The sequence below is a fragment of the Arachis ipaensis genome, chromosome B8, assembly GCF_059453495.1.
Source record: "Arachis ipaensis isolate K30076 ecotype BB chromosome B8, ASM5945349v1, whole genome shotgun sequence".
NCBI classification, from domain to species: domain Eukaryota; kingdom Viridiplantae; phylum Streptophyta; class Magnoliopsida; order Fabales; family Fabaceae; genus Arachis; species Arachis ipaensis.
Genome location: NC_142443.1, coordinates 139228875 through 139249376, shown reverse-complemented (window position 1 = coordinate 139249376; position 20502 = coordinate 139228875). Strand labels below are relative to the sequence as shown.

At 31.4% G+C, this 20502-nt stretch overlaps 3 protein-coding genes and 1 pseudogene across 3 annotated transcripts; 3 read left to right on the top strand and 1 right to left on the bottom strand.

Moving 5' to 3' along the window:
* Nucleotides 1-4651: 4651 nt before the first annotated feature.
* LOC107613934 (uncharacterized) lies at nt 4652-5380 on the top strand. The gene has a single exon (XM_016316134.3). It carries the CDS (start codon nt 4652-4654, stop codon nt 5378-5380), a length of 729 nt encoding a protein of 242 aa, XP_016171620.2.
* Nucleotides 5381-9663: 4283 nt separating this feature from the next.
* Nucleotides 9664-10377, top strand: LOC107613933 (uncharacterized). The gene has a single exon (XM_088497650.1). It carries the CDS (start codon nt 9664-9666, stop codon nt 10375-10377), a length of 714 nt encoding a protein of 237 aa, XP_088353776.1.
* A 4336-nt stretch (nt 10378-14713) lies between these two features.
* LOC148550061 (uncharacterized) lies at nt 14714-15433 on the top strand (annotated as a pseudogene).
* A 1403-nt stretch (nt 15434-16836) lies between these two features.
* On the bottom strand, nt 16837-18887 carry LOC107611742 (protein FAR1-RELATED SEQUENCE 5-like). Its single transcript, XM_021110113.2, has one exon. It carries the CDS (start codon nt 18885-18887, stop codon nt 16869-16871), a length of 2019 nt encoding a protein of 672 aa, XP_020965772.1. The 3' UTR covers nt 16837-16868.
* Nucleotides 18888-20502: the final 1615 nt, after the last annotated feature.

Genomic DNA, 20502 nt, shown 5'->3' with positions numbered 1-20502 from the left:
AAATATTAATTAATTATTTTATTATTTATGCCATTAATTACCTATAAGAATTTTATTCATGGTGCAAATTCATATCCGTCATATAAATTCATACCCTCTTGCTTCTCTCCAAACGTAATATCTTTTAATACGAAAAAAATCTTAAAAAGAAGAGAGCTGAAAAATTGATGGTTGTGTTTCGTTGAAATTGGAGATTAAAAATGTAAGAACAAGTTCAAAATCCTAACTTAATTGATTGGAAATGGTGATTTGATTTGAAAGGAATTAGAATTTTAAAATTGGAGAAGAAGAAGTGTATTTGGTAGGGATGATGAAAATGACATTATTATCAAGTATCAAGAGAAACATAACGTCAATTGAAAAGAAAAGAGAAAATAAGTGAATCTAATAAAAAGATAATTATCAATAATCACTGTATATATCACAAGGGTAATTTACCCTTTATTTTAGAGAGGGTATAGTAGAATTCACCAATAATTTTATATCAAAGAGATATTCAAGTTAAATTCCACTATTTTTTTTAATTTTCTATTGAATAAAAAGAGTTGATTTTCCCTAATTAAGTGGGTAAATTAATAAAATACTATCTGAAGAACATTAGTAATTAGAGCCAATCAAATGAACGAAAAACAAAATTGAAGTAAAAACACATATATGTATATATGTTATTGTCTTTTTATAATTCTACTAGAATGTCAACTTAAATTTTAATAAAAAATGCTATTTACATATTAAAATTAATCATCAAAATTAATTATTATATATATATATATATATATATATATATATATAATTAATTTATTTTTAATATTTATTTTATTTTAATAATTAATTTTAGTATATATATTTATTAAGATTGAATTTAATTTAAGATAATTTACATAAATAAATCATTTGAAGATTAAATTTACTCAAATATAATTTTTTAAAATAGGTTATATTCATGTCCTGAATGAATTTTATGTAAACCGCGACACCCTATCACGATTTAAAAATTATACGTAATTCACTATAGGTTATCGCGAATTACGTTCAAAACACACACAAGCATAATCCGTTGTACCCTATTACGAATTATGACTAAAATGCAAGCCATAAATCACTGCACCATATCGCAGTTCACTGCACCCTATCGCAGTTTATAAAAAAATGATGAAGTATAATCTGCTAAAAGCTGTCGCGATTTACGTGTTGTAACATTATAAAATTGTAATATATAGTCAACAACAGATTCTTTATTCGCTTGTGCGAGAAAAGTTTGGATTGAGAGAAAATTGCGAGAGAATTTTGAGATACCATATTCTAGTGAGACCATGATTGAAGAAAATCACTTGTACCAGCTGAATGATGTTGCTCATGGAAACATCAATGAAGAGGTTAATTTTTTTTTTTAACGATAAGAGTTGTCGTTGTATTAATAGATTACTTATAACTGTTTAAATATATAAATCTTTTATATTTGTCTTACTTAATATTTTTGTCGTTTTTGTATATTTAAAAGATTGGATAGATAACACGTATTTATGTATTTATTTTTTTTATTAGGATATTTTTATAAATAATTTATGGGTTAGGCTTTTATGTTTTAAAATTTTTATATTTTTTTCTCACCTAACATATATGCAGTTTTTGTATATTTAAAAGATCAGATAGATAACACGTATTTGTGTATCTGATTAGAATTTTTTTATAAATATTTTATGATTTAGGCTTGCATGTTTTAAAATTTTTATATTTTTAATTCTCACGTAACATTTATGTAGTTTTTGTATATTTAAAAGATTAGATAAAAAACACGCATTTGTATATTTAATTTGAAATCTAATTAGAATATTTTTTTAAATAATTTATGGTTTAGGCTTATATGTTTCAGAATTTTATTAGTGCGTAGTTATTTTTTTCATATAATGCATCCAGTTAGCTGTATTTATAGCGTTAGAAGACAATAGAATATGTCTTTGCATGACGAGATCATACCTTATATAAAAAGGGCTGGTTTGTATCCGTTGCTAAGCTGAACACTCATTGGTTCTGGGTGGATGAGCCTATAGTGAACACATTCGTTGAGAGATGGCGTCTTGATACGCACACCTTCCATATGCTGTTCGGAGAGTACACCATCACGCTGCAAGATGTGGCATATTAGTTGGGGTTTTTCGTTGATGAGAAGACTATTAGTGGGTGCCTTACTGACTTCGAATAGTTTATTGAGGATGGCAGACCAGCGTGGGAATAGTTTCAACCTTTCAGGCATTATTCGGCGATTGAGGTGCCGTTGCTAAAAAAAGTCAAGCAGATGACAATCCACTTCACATGGTTCCATGAGAAGTTTAGGGTGCTCCCAGTCGATGCAAGTGAAGATACGGCGTGTATATACGTCCGTGCTTACATTAATTATGATGCCACTATCCCCTCATGGTGGACTGCACACTAAGCATCCAACGGAGCAACTCGTCGTAGGATTCTTCCCAATCTTCATAGATCTTATCTATGTGCTATTGTCTTCTCCTTTACTAGCCAAACCTTTTTGTAAGTAGGTCTGAAACTATAGGTTGTTTCTGTAGCTTGTTGCAACACCTTTATTGTAACCGTAGCATCGGCTCTAACCAACAAAAAGATTCTTGCACAAATGAAGTGATAATCAAGTTGCTGGTAATAGCTTGAAATCGATGTAGTTAAGTAAGTGTGAGGTCCGTTGTACCTTCTCACCTCCCAGGTACCCTTTTATTGCCGAAGTGTAATTCGAAATCAAGTGCAACATTTACCAAACTCCTTACATTTTTCATGGTACTTAAGATTATTTGAATTGTACTCAACTCCTTAATGGATAGTACAACTCTTTAAATTCAACATAGCTTCCTCTTTATTCTAAAGTGGTTCTATCAATCTTTGACCCAAAAGTAGCATCTATATCCAGCTGTTGTCCTAAAGCTTCCAAGTTCAAGGTCGAAAAATGTGGAAGATGTTGTTGTTTGCCGAAACTTGATGGGTTATGCTGTGTAGGTGGATTGCTTCTTGTATCATCATCACTGTTTGCAACTATGTTGATAGGCTCTTCGTCCGAATCATCTTCTCGCATTGTATTTTCAACTCGATCCGGTTGACCATCAACTACAGAATAATGAATCATGTGAGAAGAATTAGCCATTCCAATTGCAAAAGATGGAGATGCAACCAACAAATAAGCCAGTACAATCACAGGCATCGAACTAGAAACACCCCCAACGCAATCGATTGAGGATTCAGAGCTAATGTCCTAGAACTATCGACACCATCCTCTAACGTCGCATACAACTCGTGTGTTTTCACTTTTGGAAAATTTTTTTCTTTGATAATGAAACAGAATCTACAGATCTTCGTCGGACGCTATCACAAAAGTATCATACTTCACAGTGTTTGACACAATTAGTACAATAGGGATCTTGTAAAATAACTTCTTCATCTATTTGGTCCCACACACCCCAAATTTCTGCAATATACTGATTTTTAGATCTAACAAGATATTCTATAACCGGATAAAGACACTCAAAGTTCTTTATTAGTAAACTTCACACCCTCTTTTTTTCGTTTTTGAATTTTTTAAGATCAATGCATTAGAGCTAAGAAACTCTCCTCACTAGACATTATGAATTTGACACTCTACTTCACAATTACCTTCAACTGATATATATAATGTATCCACCTGTTCATAATTCGCTATAGATTACAGTAGATTATGCTTCACCATTCCTTCATAAATCGCGACAAAGGTGTAGCGGTTTATGCCTTGCATTTTAGTCATAATTCGCAATAAAATACAATAGATTATGCTTGTGTATGTTTTAAACGTAATCTGTGATAACTTGTAGCATATTATGTATAATTCTCAAACTGTGGTAGGTGTTGTAGTTTACATAAAATTTATTTAAAATATGAATGTAACTTGTGTTAAAAAAATTGTTTTGTGTAAATTTTTACCCCAAATAATTTATTTATGTAAATTCATCTTTAGTTCTACTTTATTACCATATATCATCATGGTTTATATATTGTTAGCACATTGACAAGGATTTATGATTATTTTTTGAGGCAGTTTAAACATTATTGACCGACAAAAATGTGAGCACAAAAGCAAATATATGACACTAATAACGCGTTTTTATTTTTTATAATCCAGAAATATATTGCTAAATATGGATGAAAGAACAAATAAATCAAAGTATAAAGAAATTAAAAAGACAATAGTGATTGACTTTGATAAGCTGTTTCACACTTTAGAGTTTGGAGTGCCGCTAAAGAGAAATAATAACACTCTTGAATCTTGATACATATGCTACATACTAAGTACTAATTAATAAAACTGATTCTTCAAGACGTGCGTATGCCATCACCAACCCTCTCTAATAACCTTGACTCTGGAAAATGTGAACTACTTTCTTTTATGGAAGCCACATCAAGTTGATGAAAACTAATAAGAAGGCAGTGTATTAATGAATTAACAAATAATTGTTATAAGTCAACAAGGTATTGGATGCTTGCATTGCACTATATAAAGGGTTGCAATCCTCACTATATGCCAAGCAACAAAAATAAACCCTAAATATAATAGTTTTGTAGTAAGGGAAACAGGACTAATAAATTAGGGTTTAACACTTAATAAGAGTTAGTTGTTATGGGAACCTCAATGGCATGGAGGCACTTGCCTCCGCTAATTTATGCATTAGCATTTTGCTTAATTACTATCAATGTTGCTGCTGATGATGATCAGAGTCCTTATTATGGAGGCCACAACTCTCCCTACCACCCAGCTCCACAGGCGGCGCCACCCGCACACGAACATGAACATGAACCTCACCCACCCTATATATATAAATCTCCGCCTCCTCCATCTTCATACATTTACAAGTCTCCACCACCACCTTCTCCATCGCCACCTCCTCCATATTATTATAAGTCTCCTCCTCCACCTTCTCCTTCTCCACCACCTCCATATATCAACAAATCTCCTCCTCCTCCCTCTCCCTCTCCATCTCCTCCCTATTATTTTAAGTCTCCACCCCCACCATCACCTTCACCACCTCCACCATATATTTACAAGTCTCCTCCACCACCATCCCCATCACCACCACCTCCCTATATCTATAAATCACCACCACCACCATCTCCATCACCACCACCACCATATGTCTACAAGTCTCCACCTCCTCCATCACCTTCACCACCTCCTCCATATTTTTACAAATCACCACCTCCACCTTCTCCGTCACCTCCTCCACCATATATTTACAAGTCTCCACCGCCACCTTCACCTTCACCTCCTCCTCCTTACATTTACAACTCTTCACCGCCTCCACCAAAGCAAGCCTATCTCTACACTTCACCTCCACCTCCTAAGTATTAAGCTTGCATGCATTAAAAGTGCTTTAATTTGAATTCTTTTAATAATACTATGTTCAACATTATTGTGATTATAACAGGTTCTACGCCATATATATAAGGCAACTAGAACCTAGTTATTATATATCAATGTATCCTTATATTTCAATTGATTATCATATTTTCATGAAATCCTAACGCCATGTGATTAGAATTCTGTTTCATTCTTTGCATATGATCATAAGATCTAATTAAGTGAAGTTCACGAACTTGTGAAACAAAAGTTTAGTTTGATAACAATATTATGATAGTAACCTAAGGATAAATTAAAAAGATGCAAATTTATTTTACTTTATAATTTTACAAACAATGCAAGCAGCAAAAACTGAGTACTTCTAGTTTGGGTGGGGCGAGTTCGAAAGAGAAAATAAAATGAACGTTGAAGACACTTGCGCGCTATCATCGCAAATATTTATTTGAAAAGAGAAAGCGTACCGCACTTTATTAAAATTTGGCCAACACTTAATCAACAACAAAAAATGAGTAATCTCACATTAATAAATAAAATTTTACACTATTAAAAATATCAATAATAACTAATTAATAATTACAAATTATAAAATTTACTGTCTCTAACACTTCTTATTTAAAAAAATAAAAAAGTCAAACATATAATGTCAATAAAAAAATCTAAGGTGAACACTTTTATTAAAATTTGACTAATATTTAACTATAAAAAAATAAATAATTCTAAACCATTAAATATCATCTCACATTAAAAATATTGATAATGATTAACTAATAATTATATATTACAAATTCTACTGCTTCCTAATCCTCCTCGTGCTTACAAGATAATAATTTTTACTTGTTAATGATACAAGATAATGTGAAAAAGCTTTATCTGGTAAAGTGATAATCATCATGTTATAAATACTGTTTCTGAATATATAATAAATTCAGAAAATTCTGCGAAATTAACTAAAAGTTTCTGTCCAAAATAAAAAAAAAAAAAAAAATAATAGTTAGCTCGCAAACACCTTACAATCTTACATAATACTACCTATATCCTTATACAATAATTTTATATCAAGGAGGTATTCAAGTCAAATTCCACTATTTTATCCATCTATATTTATAATTGATGTTTCAATAAGCTATTAACCGGAGAAACAAAACGGGCCTCCAACATATATATATATAGTTAGCAAATAGTTGAGTTATTGTTATTTCCTCTTTTTAGAGAAATGATGTTAATATTATTCTTTATTCATGTTTTTTTTAATAGCTTTTTTAACACCTTTTAAATGGAACCATATACTTATTAAAAATATAATTATTTATCTTATCTTTTTTTTATCAATTTAAATTTTTAAAAAGAATAATTTTATGATATAATATTAAAGTTATATTACCAAAAAATTTAAAACTCGATTCTTGTTGAATCCAAACAAAAAATATAAGACTAACAAAAAGAAAGGCCTATATATATATTAAACAAATTTAAAATAGACTCTTATTTAAAAGTGTGTATTAGAAATATAATCATTTATGTTACTATTTTTTATCAGTTTAAATTTTTAGGAGGAATAATTCCATGACAACGCTCTATCCATACTATAAGAAATTACTGTAATAGCAACTGACGCTAATAGGAATTGATTTAGTGACCGATATAAGATTTCTAGGACCAAAAAAAAGTTAATGGCTAAATTTCATTCAACAACTAATTTTAACGACTTACAAAATCGATTACTAATAGCAACCTGACAACCAATAAGTCTTTCTTATGACCAGAACAAAAGTTAATCGCTAAAATCGATCGCTCTTTTTTAACTTAGCGACCAAATTAATAACCAAAACAAAAATTTAGTCTTTAAAACTGTGGATCACAAAATCAATTGTTATTTATTAATTCAATTCTTTAATTAATTATATCCTTTATTTTAATAATTTATTATTATTTAAATAAATTATATAAATATCCACTTTTACTATACCAATTATTTAAAAATTAAAAAAATATTTATTTTTTATTTTTTATTTCTTTTAGTGCACCACCATTTCTAAAATTGAGTGAAGCACGTAAACACATCCAAAATTCAGAAAAAAAAAATGTAATATCTTATTTTATTATTAGTTGAGTTTTTTCATTGTGTATTTAAACACATCCAAAATTTCTAAGCTAATGAACACTTATAAGAACAATAATACTCTCATATTAAATTTTTGAAAAATTAGAAATGGCTCGGCAAAAACACAAACACATCTAATATTAACATAAATAATATGAACACATCTAAAATTAGATTATTACACATCTAAATTACACTAAATTTTAAATCCGAGATCAACAGAATAGTAAAAATTAGGATTTAGCACATTTAAATTACATTCATATTACAAAACTCTCAATCATACATAGTTGTGCAAACAGAATTATCATAGTCAGAAAAGGATCGCGACGGTGGAGGAGACCAGGACGGAAGAGGCGGGGTAGTTGTGGGTCGCACTACAACAATATAGACTATTTTTAAGGATTATTATGTGTCAAAAAAAATTAAAATTCGTCAAAAAAATAAATTTTGACACTATTTTAACTATAAAAATATGTTAATAAAAGTTTTGTCAAAAATAGTATTTTTAACATATAAGTAATTGTAAAAAAAATTTAAATCTTATTTTCATAAATATTGGCCATAAAAAATAATTTGTTAGAAAAATTTGAGAATATATTTTTTGTGATACTTATTAACCGTCAAAAATACTATTTATTTTGACACTTATTGACCATAAAAAATTCTCAACAAAAATTTTTTAACAAAGAATGAGATGAGATCTTGAAACTGAAAAATAAACTGAGATTTTGAAGATGAAAAATGAGTAGTATGATCCCAAACTGAGAGCAGTGTGATGCCAAAATTGACAAAGCTCAACGAAAAAAAGGAATAATTGAGTATGCTGAAAACAAATAAGTGTCAAAATTGAGGAATAATTTTCTACAATCAAATTATAAATCAAAAAAACATAGAAAATTTGACATTTGTGATATTTGTCAAAAATATATATTAATTTTTACACTTAACTATGACTGTTAAAAAAAATCATGTTAAAATAGCTCCATTTTCTTGTAGTGATATTACAAAACTATTAATCATACATAGTTGTGCAAACAGAATTATCATAGTCAAAAAAGGATCGCGACGGTAGAGGAGACCGGGACGGAAGAGGCACGTGGGATAATTGTGGGTTGCCGATAGAACTGCACGTCACCGATGGAGAAATTCTTTGCAGGGGGAGCTTGTCACCGGGGGGGGGTGTGCACGGCCCTGGAGAAGACGATCGCGGCGAGGCTGCAGTTCTAGAGACGCTGCAGTTCTAGGTTTTAAGTTTTAAAAGAAGAAATATTTTCTTTGATTAGTGTGGAGGAGAGATGACTAATTAAAATCTGTGTTTAAAAGAATATTTAGGATTTTATTTAGGAAGTGTTAATATTGAGAAGATTTAAGTTTAAAATTTTGAATTTTAATTTGATTATTCTATTTTTTAAATTTGTTTTTAAATTAAAAAAATAATAATAAATCTATTTGGATATATTATTTTAGTTTTTTTAAATTTATTAAAAAATACTGAATAAATATAATATTTAAAAGATATTTAGTTGCACCTATGGTATAACACTAATAACGCGTTTTTATAATCCAGAAATATATATTGCTAAATATGAATCAAAGAACAAATAAATCAAAGTATAGAGTAATTAAAAAGACATATTAGTCATTGACTTTGATAAGCAGCTGTTTCATACTTTGGAGTGCCCGAAGAGATCAGAAATAATACTACTCTTGAATAATCTAGATACATATGCTACTAATTAATTTGAGAAATTAAATGTATGTTTACTCCGATCCTCCATATGATTCGCCGGTGCTTTAAGTATATAGTACAATTTGATCAAATCTGAAAAATTGGTTCTTGAGAGTTGAGACGTGCGTATGCTATCACCAACCCTCTCTAATAAGTAATAACCTTGACTTTGTTATTTCCAATATATCCACCATTTGTGGAAAATTTGAACTTTCAACTTTGTTTTATGGAAGCCACATCAAAAAAGAAACCTAATAAGAAGAAGGCATTAACAAATAATTGTTATAAGTCAACAAGGTATTGGATGCTTGCACTATATAAAGGGTTACAATCCTCACTAACTATGCCAAGCAACAAAAATAAACCCTAAATATATAGTCTTGTATTAAGGAAAAAAGAACTAAATAGGGTTTAACACTACTTAACATGGGAACCTCATCAATGAAATGGAGGCACTTGCCTCCACTCATTTATGCATTAGCATTTTGCTTTATTGCTATCAATGTTGCTTCTGATGATGACACTCCTTATTATGGAGGCCGCAACTCTCCCTACCACCCACCTCCACAGGCGGCGCCACCCACACATGAACATGAACATGAACCTCACCCACCCTATCTCTATAAGTCTCCTCCTCCTCCATCTTCATACATTTACAAATCTCCACCACCACCTTCTCCGTCGCCGCCTCCTCCATATTATTATAAGTCTCCTCCTCCACCTTCTCCTTCTCCACCACCTCCATATATCAACAAATCTCCTCCTCCTCCCTCTCCCTCTCCACCTCCTCCCTATTATTTTAAGTCTCCACCCCCACCATCACCTTCACCACCTCCACCATATATTTATAAGTCTCCTCCACCACCATCCCCATCACCACCACCTCCTTATATCTATAAATCACCACCACCTCCATCTCCATCACCACCACCACCATATGTCTACAAGTCTCCACCACCTCCATCACCGTCACCACCTCCTCCATATATTTACAAGTCACCACCTCCACCTTCTCCATCACCTCCTCCACCATATATTTACAAGTCTCCACCGCCACCTTCACCTTCACCTCCTCCTCCTTACATTTACAACTTTTCACCGCCTCCACCAAAGCAAGGCTATCTCTACACTTCACCTCCGCCTCCCAAGTATTAAGCTTGCATTAAAAGTGCTTTAATTTGAATTCTTTTAATAATACTATGTTCAACATTATTGTGGTTATAACAGGTTCTACGCCATATATATAAGGCAAGTAGAACCTAGTTATTATATATCAATGTATCCTTATATTTCAATTGATTATCATATTTTCATGAGATCCTAAGGCAATGTGACTAGAATTCTGTTTCATTCTTTGCATATGATCATAAGATCTCAGTGAAGTTCACGAACTTGTGAAACCAAAGTTTAGTTTGATAACAATATTATGATAATTAATAACCTAAGGATAAATTAAAAAAATGCAAATTTATTTTACTTTATATTTTTACAAACAATGCAAGCAGCAAAAACTGAGTACTTCTAGTTTGGGTGGGGCGAGTTCCAAAGAGAAAATAAAATGAACGTTGAAGACACTTGCGCGCGCTATCATGGCAAATATTTATGAGGAGTGATAGGGGCAGCAATTTTTAGTATTTGTACCCATCAAATAGCCATCAATGATAATTTTAATGGTGTGAGATTGGTGTGAGATTTCATTCAATGGCTCTTTTTTCCTTGCTGGTTACATGTGCCAGAATTTGGAAAAGTTGCTGCCCCTAGACTTTTCCAATATTTATTTGAAAAGAGAAAGTGGAGGAGTCCCGCACTTTATTAAAATTTGGCCAACACTTAATCAGTAAAAAAAATGAGTAATCTTATACTAATAAATGAAATCTCACACCATTAAAAATACCAATAATAATTAATTAATAATTACAAATCATAAAATTTACTGTCCCTAACATTTTTTATTTAAAAAAATAAAAAAGTCAAACATATAATGTCAATAAAAAAAATTTAAAGTCAACATTTTTATTAAAATTTGAGTAATATTTAATCATAAAAAAATAAATTATTCTATATCATTAAATATTATCTCACATTAAAAATATTGATAATGACTAACTAATAACTATATATTACAAATTCTGCTGCTTCTTAATCCTCCTCGTGCTTACAAGATAATAATTTTTACTTGTTAATGATACAAGATAATGTGAAAAAGCTTTATCTGGTAAAGTGATAATCATCATGTTATAAATACTGTTTCTGAATATATAATAAATTCAGAAAATTCTGCGAAATTAACTAATAGTTTCTGTCAAAAAAAAAAAAAAAAACTAATAGTTAGCTCGCAAACACCTTACATAATACTAGCTATATCCTTATACAATAATTTTATATCAAGGAGGTATTCAAGTCAAATTCCACTATTTTATCCATCTATATTTATAATTGATGTTTCAATAAAGCTATTAACCGGAGAAACAAAACGGGCCTCCAACATATATATATAACAAATTAAATAGTTAGCAAATAGTTGAGTTATTGTTATTTCCTCATTTTAGAGAAATGATGTTAATATTATTCTTTATTCATGTTTTTTTAATAGCTTTTTTAACACCTTTTAAATGGAACCATATATTTATTAAAAATATAATTATTTATCTTATTTTTTTATTAATTTAAATTTTTAAAAAGAGTAATTTTATGATATAATTTAAAGTTATATGACCAAAAAATTTAAAATTCTGATTCTTGTTGAATCCAAAAAAAAAAAATATAAGACTAACAAAAAGAAAGGCCTATATATATATATATATCAAACAAATTTAAAATAGATACTTATTTAAAAATATGTATTAAAAATATAACCATTTATATTGTTACTTTTTATTAGTTTAAGTTTTTAGGAGGAATAATTTCATGACAACGCTCTATCCATACTACAAGAAATTATTATAATAGCAACTTTAAAATTAGTAACTAATAGAAATTGATTTAGTGACCGATATAAGATTTTTAGGACAAAAAAAAAAAATTGGTGGCTAAATTTCATTCGGCGACTAATTTTAACGACTTACAAAATCGATCACTAATAGCAACCAATTTGGTAACCAATAGGTCTTTCTTATGACCAGAACAAAAATTAATCGCTAAAATCAATCACTATTTTTTAATTTAGCGACCGAATTAATAACCAAAACAAAAATTTAGTCTTTAAAACTGTGGATCACAAAATCAATTGTTATTTATTAATTCAATTCTTTAATTAATTATATCCTTTATTTTAAGAATTTAGTATTATTTAAATAAATTATATAAATATCCACTTTTACTATACTGATTATTTAAAAAATAAAAAAATATTTATTTTTTATTTTTTATTTTTTATTTTTTTAGTACACCACCATTATCACATCACACGTACGGATTGCTCTCAAACTCTTTCTCTTTCAACTAGGGGTGGCAAGCGGGGAAGTCCGCCCCGCCCCGTCAGAAGCCCGCCCCGCCCCGCCTAGTGAGGCGGTCCCATAATCCTAGCCCGCCCCGCCTAACGGCGGGCTGGCGGGCCGGCGGGCTAAGCCCGCTAAATAACCTCTTTTTTTTAATTTTAACTATTAAATAATATATATAAAGGCATAAAAAAATCTCTCCTATTTTTTACTTTTAACTATTATAATTTCTAAAAGTATAAACAAATTATAATTTTTATATTCACAAACATTAAAGTCTTTGTAATTATAAATATCTAATAAATATAATTATAAACCAAGTTTTCATCCAAAACATAATTATAAATATTGTTTCAAAGCAAAATAAACATAATCCAAAACATAATTATAAATATTGTCTCTAAAATAAAATAAATATAATCCAAAATACTCAATTTTCATCTTCATTGTCTTGTAAGTTGGGTTGGGGGAAGTTGGGTTTTGGTAAAAAAAAATTGTAAAAATACCCCTTGCTAAAAAATTCTAAGCCCGGTGGGGAAGCCCGCCCCGCCCCGCCAAAGCCCGCGGTTTAAGCGGCGCGGGTTAGGCGGGCTTTTACTATTTGGCGGTCCCAATTTTTCAGTCCAGCCCGTCTTTTTTTGCGGTTATGCGGGCCGGCCCAACGGATTTAGGCCCGTTTGCCACCCCTACTTTCAACACATTTATGCATCATAAGGTTAAATATAAAGTTTTGATCGAAAACACAAACACACCCAATATTAACATGAATAATATGAACACATCTAAAATTAGATTATTACATATCCAAATTACACTAAATTTTAAATTCGAGATCAACAGAATAGTAAAAATTAGGATTTAGCATATCCAAATTATATTTATATTACAAAACTCCCAATCATACATAGTTGTGCAAACAGAATTATCATAGTCAGAAAAGGATCGCGACGGTGGAGGAGACCGGGACGGAGGAGGCGTGCGGGGTAGTTGTGGGTCGCTGATGGAACTGCGCGTCGCCGATGGAGAAATTCTTCGCAGGAGGAGCTCATCGCGGGGGGAGGGGGGTGCACGGCACTAGAGAAGACGAACGCGACGAGGATGGAAGGTGCTGTATTTCTAGGTTTTTAGTTTTAAAGGAAGAAATGTTTTCTTTGATTACTGCAGAGGAGAGATGACTAATTAAAATCTGTGTTTAAAAGAATATTTAGGATTTTATTTAGAATATGTTAATGTTGAGAAGATTTAAATATAAAATTTTGAATTTTAATTTGATTATTCTGTTTTTTTAATTTTGTTTTTTAATTAAAAAATAATAATAAATCTATTTGGACATATTTGTTTTAATTTTTTTAAATTAATATTAAAAAATACTGATAAATTATAATATTTAAAAGATATCTAGTTGCACCTATGTTATAACACTAATAACGCGTTTTTATAATCCAGAAATATATATTGCTAAATATGGATCAAAGAACAAATATATCAAAGTATAGAGAAATTAAAAAGACATATTAGTCATTGACTTTGATAAGCAGCTGTTTCATTCTTTGGAGTGCCCGAAGAGATCAGAAATAATACTACTCTTGAATAATCTAGATACATATGCAACTAATTAATTTGAGAAATTAAATGTATGTTTACTCCTCCATATGATTCGGTGCTTTAAGTATATAGTACAATTTGATCAAATCTGAAAAACTGGTTCTTGAGAGTTGAGACGTGCGTATGCTATCACCAACCCTCTCTAATAAGTAATAACCTTGACTTTGTTATTTCCAATATATCCACCATTTGTGGAAAATTTGAACTTTCAACTTTGTTTTATGGAAGCCACATCAAAAAGAAACCTAATAGGAAGAAGGCAGTGTATTAATGAAATTAACAAATAATTGTTATAAGTCAACAAGGTATTGGATGCTTGCACTATATAAAGGGTTACAATCCTCACTTGCTATGCCAAGCAACAAAAATAAACCCTAAATACATAGTCTTGTATTAAGGGAAAAAGAACTAAATAGGGTTTAACACTACTTAACATGGGAACCTCATCAATGAAATGGAGGCACTTGCCTCCACTCATTTATGCATTAGCATTTTGCTTTATTGCTATCAATGTTGCTTCTGATGATGACACTCCTTATTATGGAGGCCGCAACTCTCCCTACCACCCACCTCCACAGGCGGCGCCACCCGCACATGAACCTCACCCACCCTATATATATAAGTCTCCTCCTCCTCCATCTTCATATATTTACAAGTCTCCACCACCTCCTCCATATTATTATAAGTCTCCTCCTCCACCTTCTCCTTCTCCACCACCTCCATATATCAACAAATCTCCTCCTCCTCCCTATCCCTCTCCACCTCCTCCCTATTATTTTAAGTCTCCACCCCCACCATCACCTTCACCACCTCCACCATATATTTACAAGTCTCCACCTCCTCCATCACCTTCACCACCACCTCCATATTTCTACAAGTCTCCTCCACCACCATCCCCATCACCACCACCTCCCTATATCTATAAATCACCACCACCTCCATCTCCATCACCACCACCACCATATGTCTACAAGTCTCCACCTCCTCCATCACCTTCACCACATCCTCCGTATTTTTACAAGTCACCGCCGCCTCCACCATATATTTAAAAGTCTCCACCGCCACCTTCACCTTCACCTTCACCTCCTCCTCCTTACATTTACAACTCTTCACCGCCTCCACCAAAGCAAGCCGATCTCTACACTTCACCTCCACCTCCTAAGTATTAAGCTTGCATTAAAAATGCTTTAATTTGAGTTCTTTTAATAATATTATGTTCAACATTATTGTGGTTTCTACGCCATATAATAAGGCAAGTAGAACCTAGTCATTATATATGAATGTATCCTTATATTTCAATTGATTATCATATTTTCATCATGAAATCCTAACGCAGTGTGATTAGAATTCTGTTTCATTCTTTGCATATGATCATAAGATCTAAGTGAAGTTCATGAACTTGTGAAACCAAAATTGAGTTTGATAACAACATTATGATAATAACCTAAGGATAAATTAAAAAAAAAATGCAAATTTATTTTTACTTTATATTATTACAAACAATGCAAGCAGCAAATTAAAAATGGATCCTTATCTAGTTTGGTTGGCACGCGCTTCGAAAGAGAAATATTTACCTACTATTTAATATAAGGGAAAATACGAGAATACAATGTATACAATGAAGGTTTAGGGAATATTAGAGATAATAATAAATATCTTTCCAAAAGTTTAAACTAGTTTTGGGATTCACTAAGAATCGAACTCTTAACTTTTCGGATTTAGTACCCTAACACTATATTATAACACCATTCATCTCAAAAGCTTTAACTAATAGAAAAAGATAACACTAATGATTATATCTCTAACGGAAAGTATGAGAAACCAATGAAATATTTATACCACGGACGTTTAGGGAGTATTATTATAAGATAATAATTTTTACTTGTTAATGATCAAATATTTACTTTATGAAAAAGCCTCATCTATTGATAATCATCATATTACAAATACCGTTTTTGAAGATATAATAAATCGAGAAAATTCTGCGAAATTAACTAATAGTTAGCTCGCAAACACCTTACATAATAGTATATTATCCTTATAAAATAAATTTATATCAAGGAGACATTCAAGTTAAATTCCACCTTTTTATCCATCTATATTTATATAACTGAAGTTTCAGTAAAGTTATTAACTGAAGAAACAAAACGGGCCTCTAACATATATATAAAACAAATTATATAGTTGAGTTTATTGTTTTTTTTTTTTTCAATATATCTCGTTTAATTCTAGAGAAATGATGTCAATATTATTCTTTATCTATGTTCTTTTTTCCGTCTTTTTTAATTTACACCTTTTAAAACAGGTCACATCCTTATTTTAACAAAAAAAAAAAAATACCATAAGGCCCATAATAAAAGCTCTATGTAAAAATTTATATATCAAGCAAATTAAAATAAACTTATTTAAAAAAATGTATTAGAAATATCACTATTTGGAGAGCGCACCACAAAGAGTAGAAAAGGATCTGGATGCCACCATGCAAAAGTTCACACATATTTGCCAAGAAAATAAAAAACTACTAGTCTAGCAGACAAATAACACCATAGAAAGCTTTAATACATAGCCGAAATTGTCTTCAAAGATGTCAAAATGCAAATAAAACTACAAGTCAGAAATATGTGACAGAAAAAGAAAAGAAAACAAGAAAAAAATCATATCGATTACTCGTACATACTCAAAGTATGGATAGTTAATGTAATCCGATAATCCACTTTGTTCAATTTTCCAATCTGATGATGAAGAAGTATCCTTGTTATCTTGCACATCAAGAACACTATTTTCCTGTCTATCCAATTCACCCTTCAGCTTCACAAAGCAGCTGGACACAATCTTAAAGGCCTCCTCTGACTGTGTTCCCAAGTAAAGCATTGGGGAAGAGGAACACACCACCCTACCATAACTCATCATTCCGGCGACAACATCAACAGACACCGGAGGCAAGTAATTCCTCCAAAATTGGGCTGTTGACTTTGCTGATTTTGTCCATCTTTGGTGCATGAGATTATGAGGTACGTCTTTGAATCCCTCAGATTTCAATACATGAAAGATATGACTGCAAGGGAATCCAAATGTCTCAAACTTCAAGCATGAGCATTCAATAGTTAGACCACAAGGATTGAACATAACTTCATATGCTAAGTCCTCATGATCAATTTTCGCCAATTTATATTTGCGGCAGGGTGGATCATCATAATCTATTTCTAAAGCAACCAGATGCATCTCCATCTGCATCTCTGAAAGAAACCTTTGATAAGACTCTCTTGTAAATATATCAAAAGCCTGTTTCTCCATTTTCACAAGAGAGGTTGAGGGAGCGAATTTTGAATATTTAGAATCATAATCAGCCTTCCCCTCGTTGATCCGGATTTTCATAACAACACTGTCATACAGACTGAGAACTTGATTGAGTTTTAGTTCATGTAGTGAAAGCCTGCTCAGATTTCCATCAAGAACTTGGCATACTTTTGTGCTTCGCAGTCCGGCCCAGAAATGTCCCCTCAAATAAGTCTCTGCCCACTCATGACGTTTCCTATACATCTCCAGTATCCATGGATTTTCAGATAATTTGTAATTATCAACCATTGCCTTCCATTTCAGCTCAAAATCATTCAGCGAAAGAAAATCCAGCATCAACGCTTTGAAATCAGCTAGAAAGGATGGATTATCAACAATAGAAGAAGCAATTTTCTCAAGATGCCATGTACATAGGCGATGGCGTGATTCTGGCAACACAGACTTAATAGCTTCACCTAAAGCTTTGTTACCATCAGTCACAATAGATAATGGCATGCAACCCTGCATTAGATCAAGAAATTTTTGAAACATCCATGTGTATGCCTCAACAGTTTCTTCGCCGAGGATTGCGCATCCAAGTATAGTTGTTTGATGATGATGGTTGAGACTAAACAATATGACAAAGTGCAGATCACTTGAATTAGTCCTATAAACTGCAACCACGTCCCCAAAGCATGAACAATCCAACTGAGCCATAGAGTCTGCAAAGAAAATCCGAGCTAAACTAGCATTGACATAGTTTACTTCATAGAAAAGCCGAGGCTCTGAATCCTTCTTCTCTGTTAAATAAGAAATTGCAGCTTCTGCATCCTCAATTGTGATATAAGATCTGTAGGAAGTGCTTGAATCCTTTAGACTTGTTAAATAATCTTCTACTTCAATAGGTTGATAAATTTGGGGGAATAATTTGAATCCCAACTCGTGTGTATGCTCGGCCACAAACTCCCTTACCAACCACCTGCGACTAGCATAGCCCAAGCTAACGCAGAACGCAGCAGGACAATCGGCTCGAATTGAGTGCTTAGCCTTTTCTAGATTCTTCTTCTTCTTACAACAACCTCCTCTGTTACAAACCCATCTTCTCATGATGACTTGACCGCCCACGCCCCGAAAACTGCCTTGCTTTTGAACCTCAAACCCTGTGGCCGCAGCATACAACCTGTAGAATGATTTCGCAGCCGCTAACGATTTGAACCGCATTGCCTTCACATTATCAACTGTCCACAATTTCTTTGCTCTTTGATTTTCCGGATCGTTAATAGAGAAACTAGTACCGTTAACTCTTGGATTTGGACCGCTCTCGCTTCTTCCCTTCCCTTCTTCCATTATCGCTGTTCGATGAAAACAGAAAAATTCAGAAAACTAAAAAAAAAAAGAAACAAAACGATGTATCATTCTTTGTAACTTATTACTGAAAATCCATAGCCCTAATAACCGACCTACAAGTAGAAAATCGTATCAAAAGGAATTACTGAGAATATGAAGAAAAAACGAGAAATCAATTCCATTAGTAGCAGAGAGGAGTAGAGAAGGTACCTAGTGAGTGAGTGAATAAAACGAAAGAAAGCGTGAGTGGCGCCAAATCTCGCTTCTTCTCAACGTTACTAACTAATTACACGTCCCACTCGCTCTCTCCGGATCAACATACTTATAACCCGAGAATTTTGTGAAATATTTTAATATTTAATTTGATTATTAAATTTAATCTCTATCTTTATCTTTATCTAGTCACCAAAAAAAAATCTTTATCTTTTATCTTTATATCTTTATCTCTATAATCTCTATCTCTATAATAATACAAATAGGAAGCTCATAATAATAATAATAATAATAATAAAAAAGTAATATAAATGGGGAGCTCATATGTTGACATGGCGCTCATACGTTGAATTTGAGGATTTATTTACTTAGGTGTCGTCACTAAAAATTTTTAGAATTATAAATTATTATTTACTTAGATTGTTACTTTTAAATTTTAAATTATTTGCTTAGGTTGTTTTATTTAAGTTGTTATTTTTTAAATTTTAGATTGTTTTACTTAAGTAATTATTTTTAAAATTTTAAATTATTTGTTTACATTATTATTTTTTAAATTTTAAGTTATTTATATATTACTCTTTTAAATCATAAATTATTATTTACTTAAGTTTTTAATTTTTTAATTATTTGTTCATAAATTAAAATTTAAAAAAAATAATTTAAATTTATTAAACTAAATAAAGATATTATTTAATTATTTAAATTTTGCTAAGATAATTTTTTTTATAAATTAAGTAACAACTTTTATTGCATAAGATCTCTATTATGTTTAATACATCTCAGTTATAGTTAAGAAGGCACTTTTTTTTAAAATCTGTTAATTTTTTTCATTTGAACTTAAAACTTTAAAAATTTGTGTTTCCTAGGATTTGTATTTTAAATATATTTATATATTTATTTTATCTGTTAACTAATTTATTAACTATATTTTTATATTTGAAATAAAATGTAAAACATAGAGTACAACATCATATGTGAATTGCTTTTCTAATGAGGTTAGTAAAATATTAAGTTGTCGATAAATTTTTATTAGCCATATAATATAAAGTTTAGTGTAAAATTGACATGTTATTATTTTTTTGATGAACATCGGGACAAAAACGCCGAAAGAAAACAAGAAAACTAAATAGAGACTACTCTAGGGAGAGTAGTACCTATAAAATCAGCATGAAAAACTAAGGAAATACAAGAAGGCAAATTGAAAAAGATATGATAGTCGGACGAAAGACTATGACCAAAGTGAGCCAACCTATCCACACAAGTATTTGTTTCTCGAAATTGATGATGAATATTCCAACTAGTAAGCCTGTTGCATCTGTTTCTGATAGCCAAGACTAATGATCTAGTAGCATGTAGGGGTGGCAAGCGGGGAAGCCCGCCCCATTCCGCCCCGCTCCGCCTA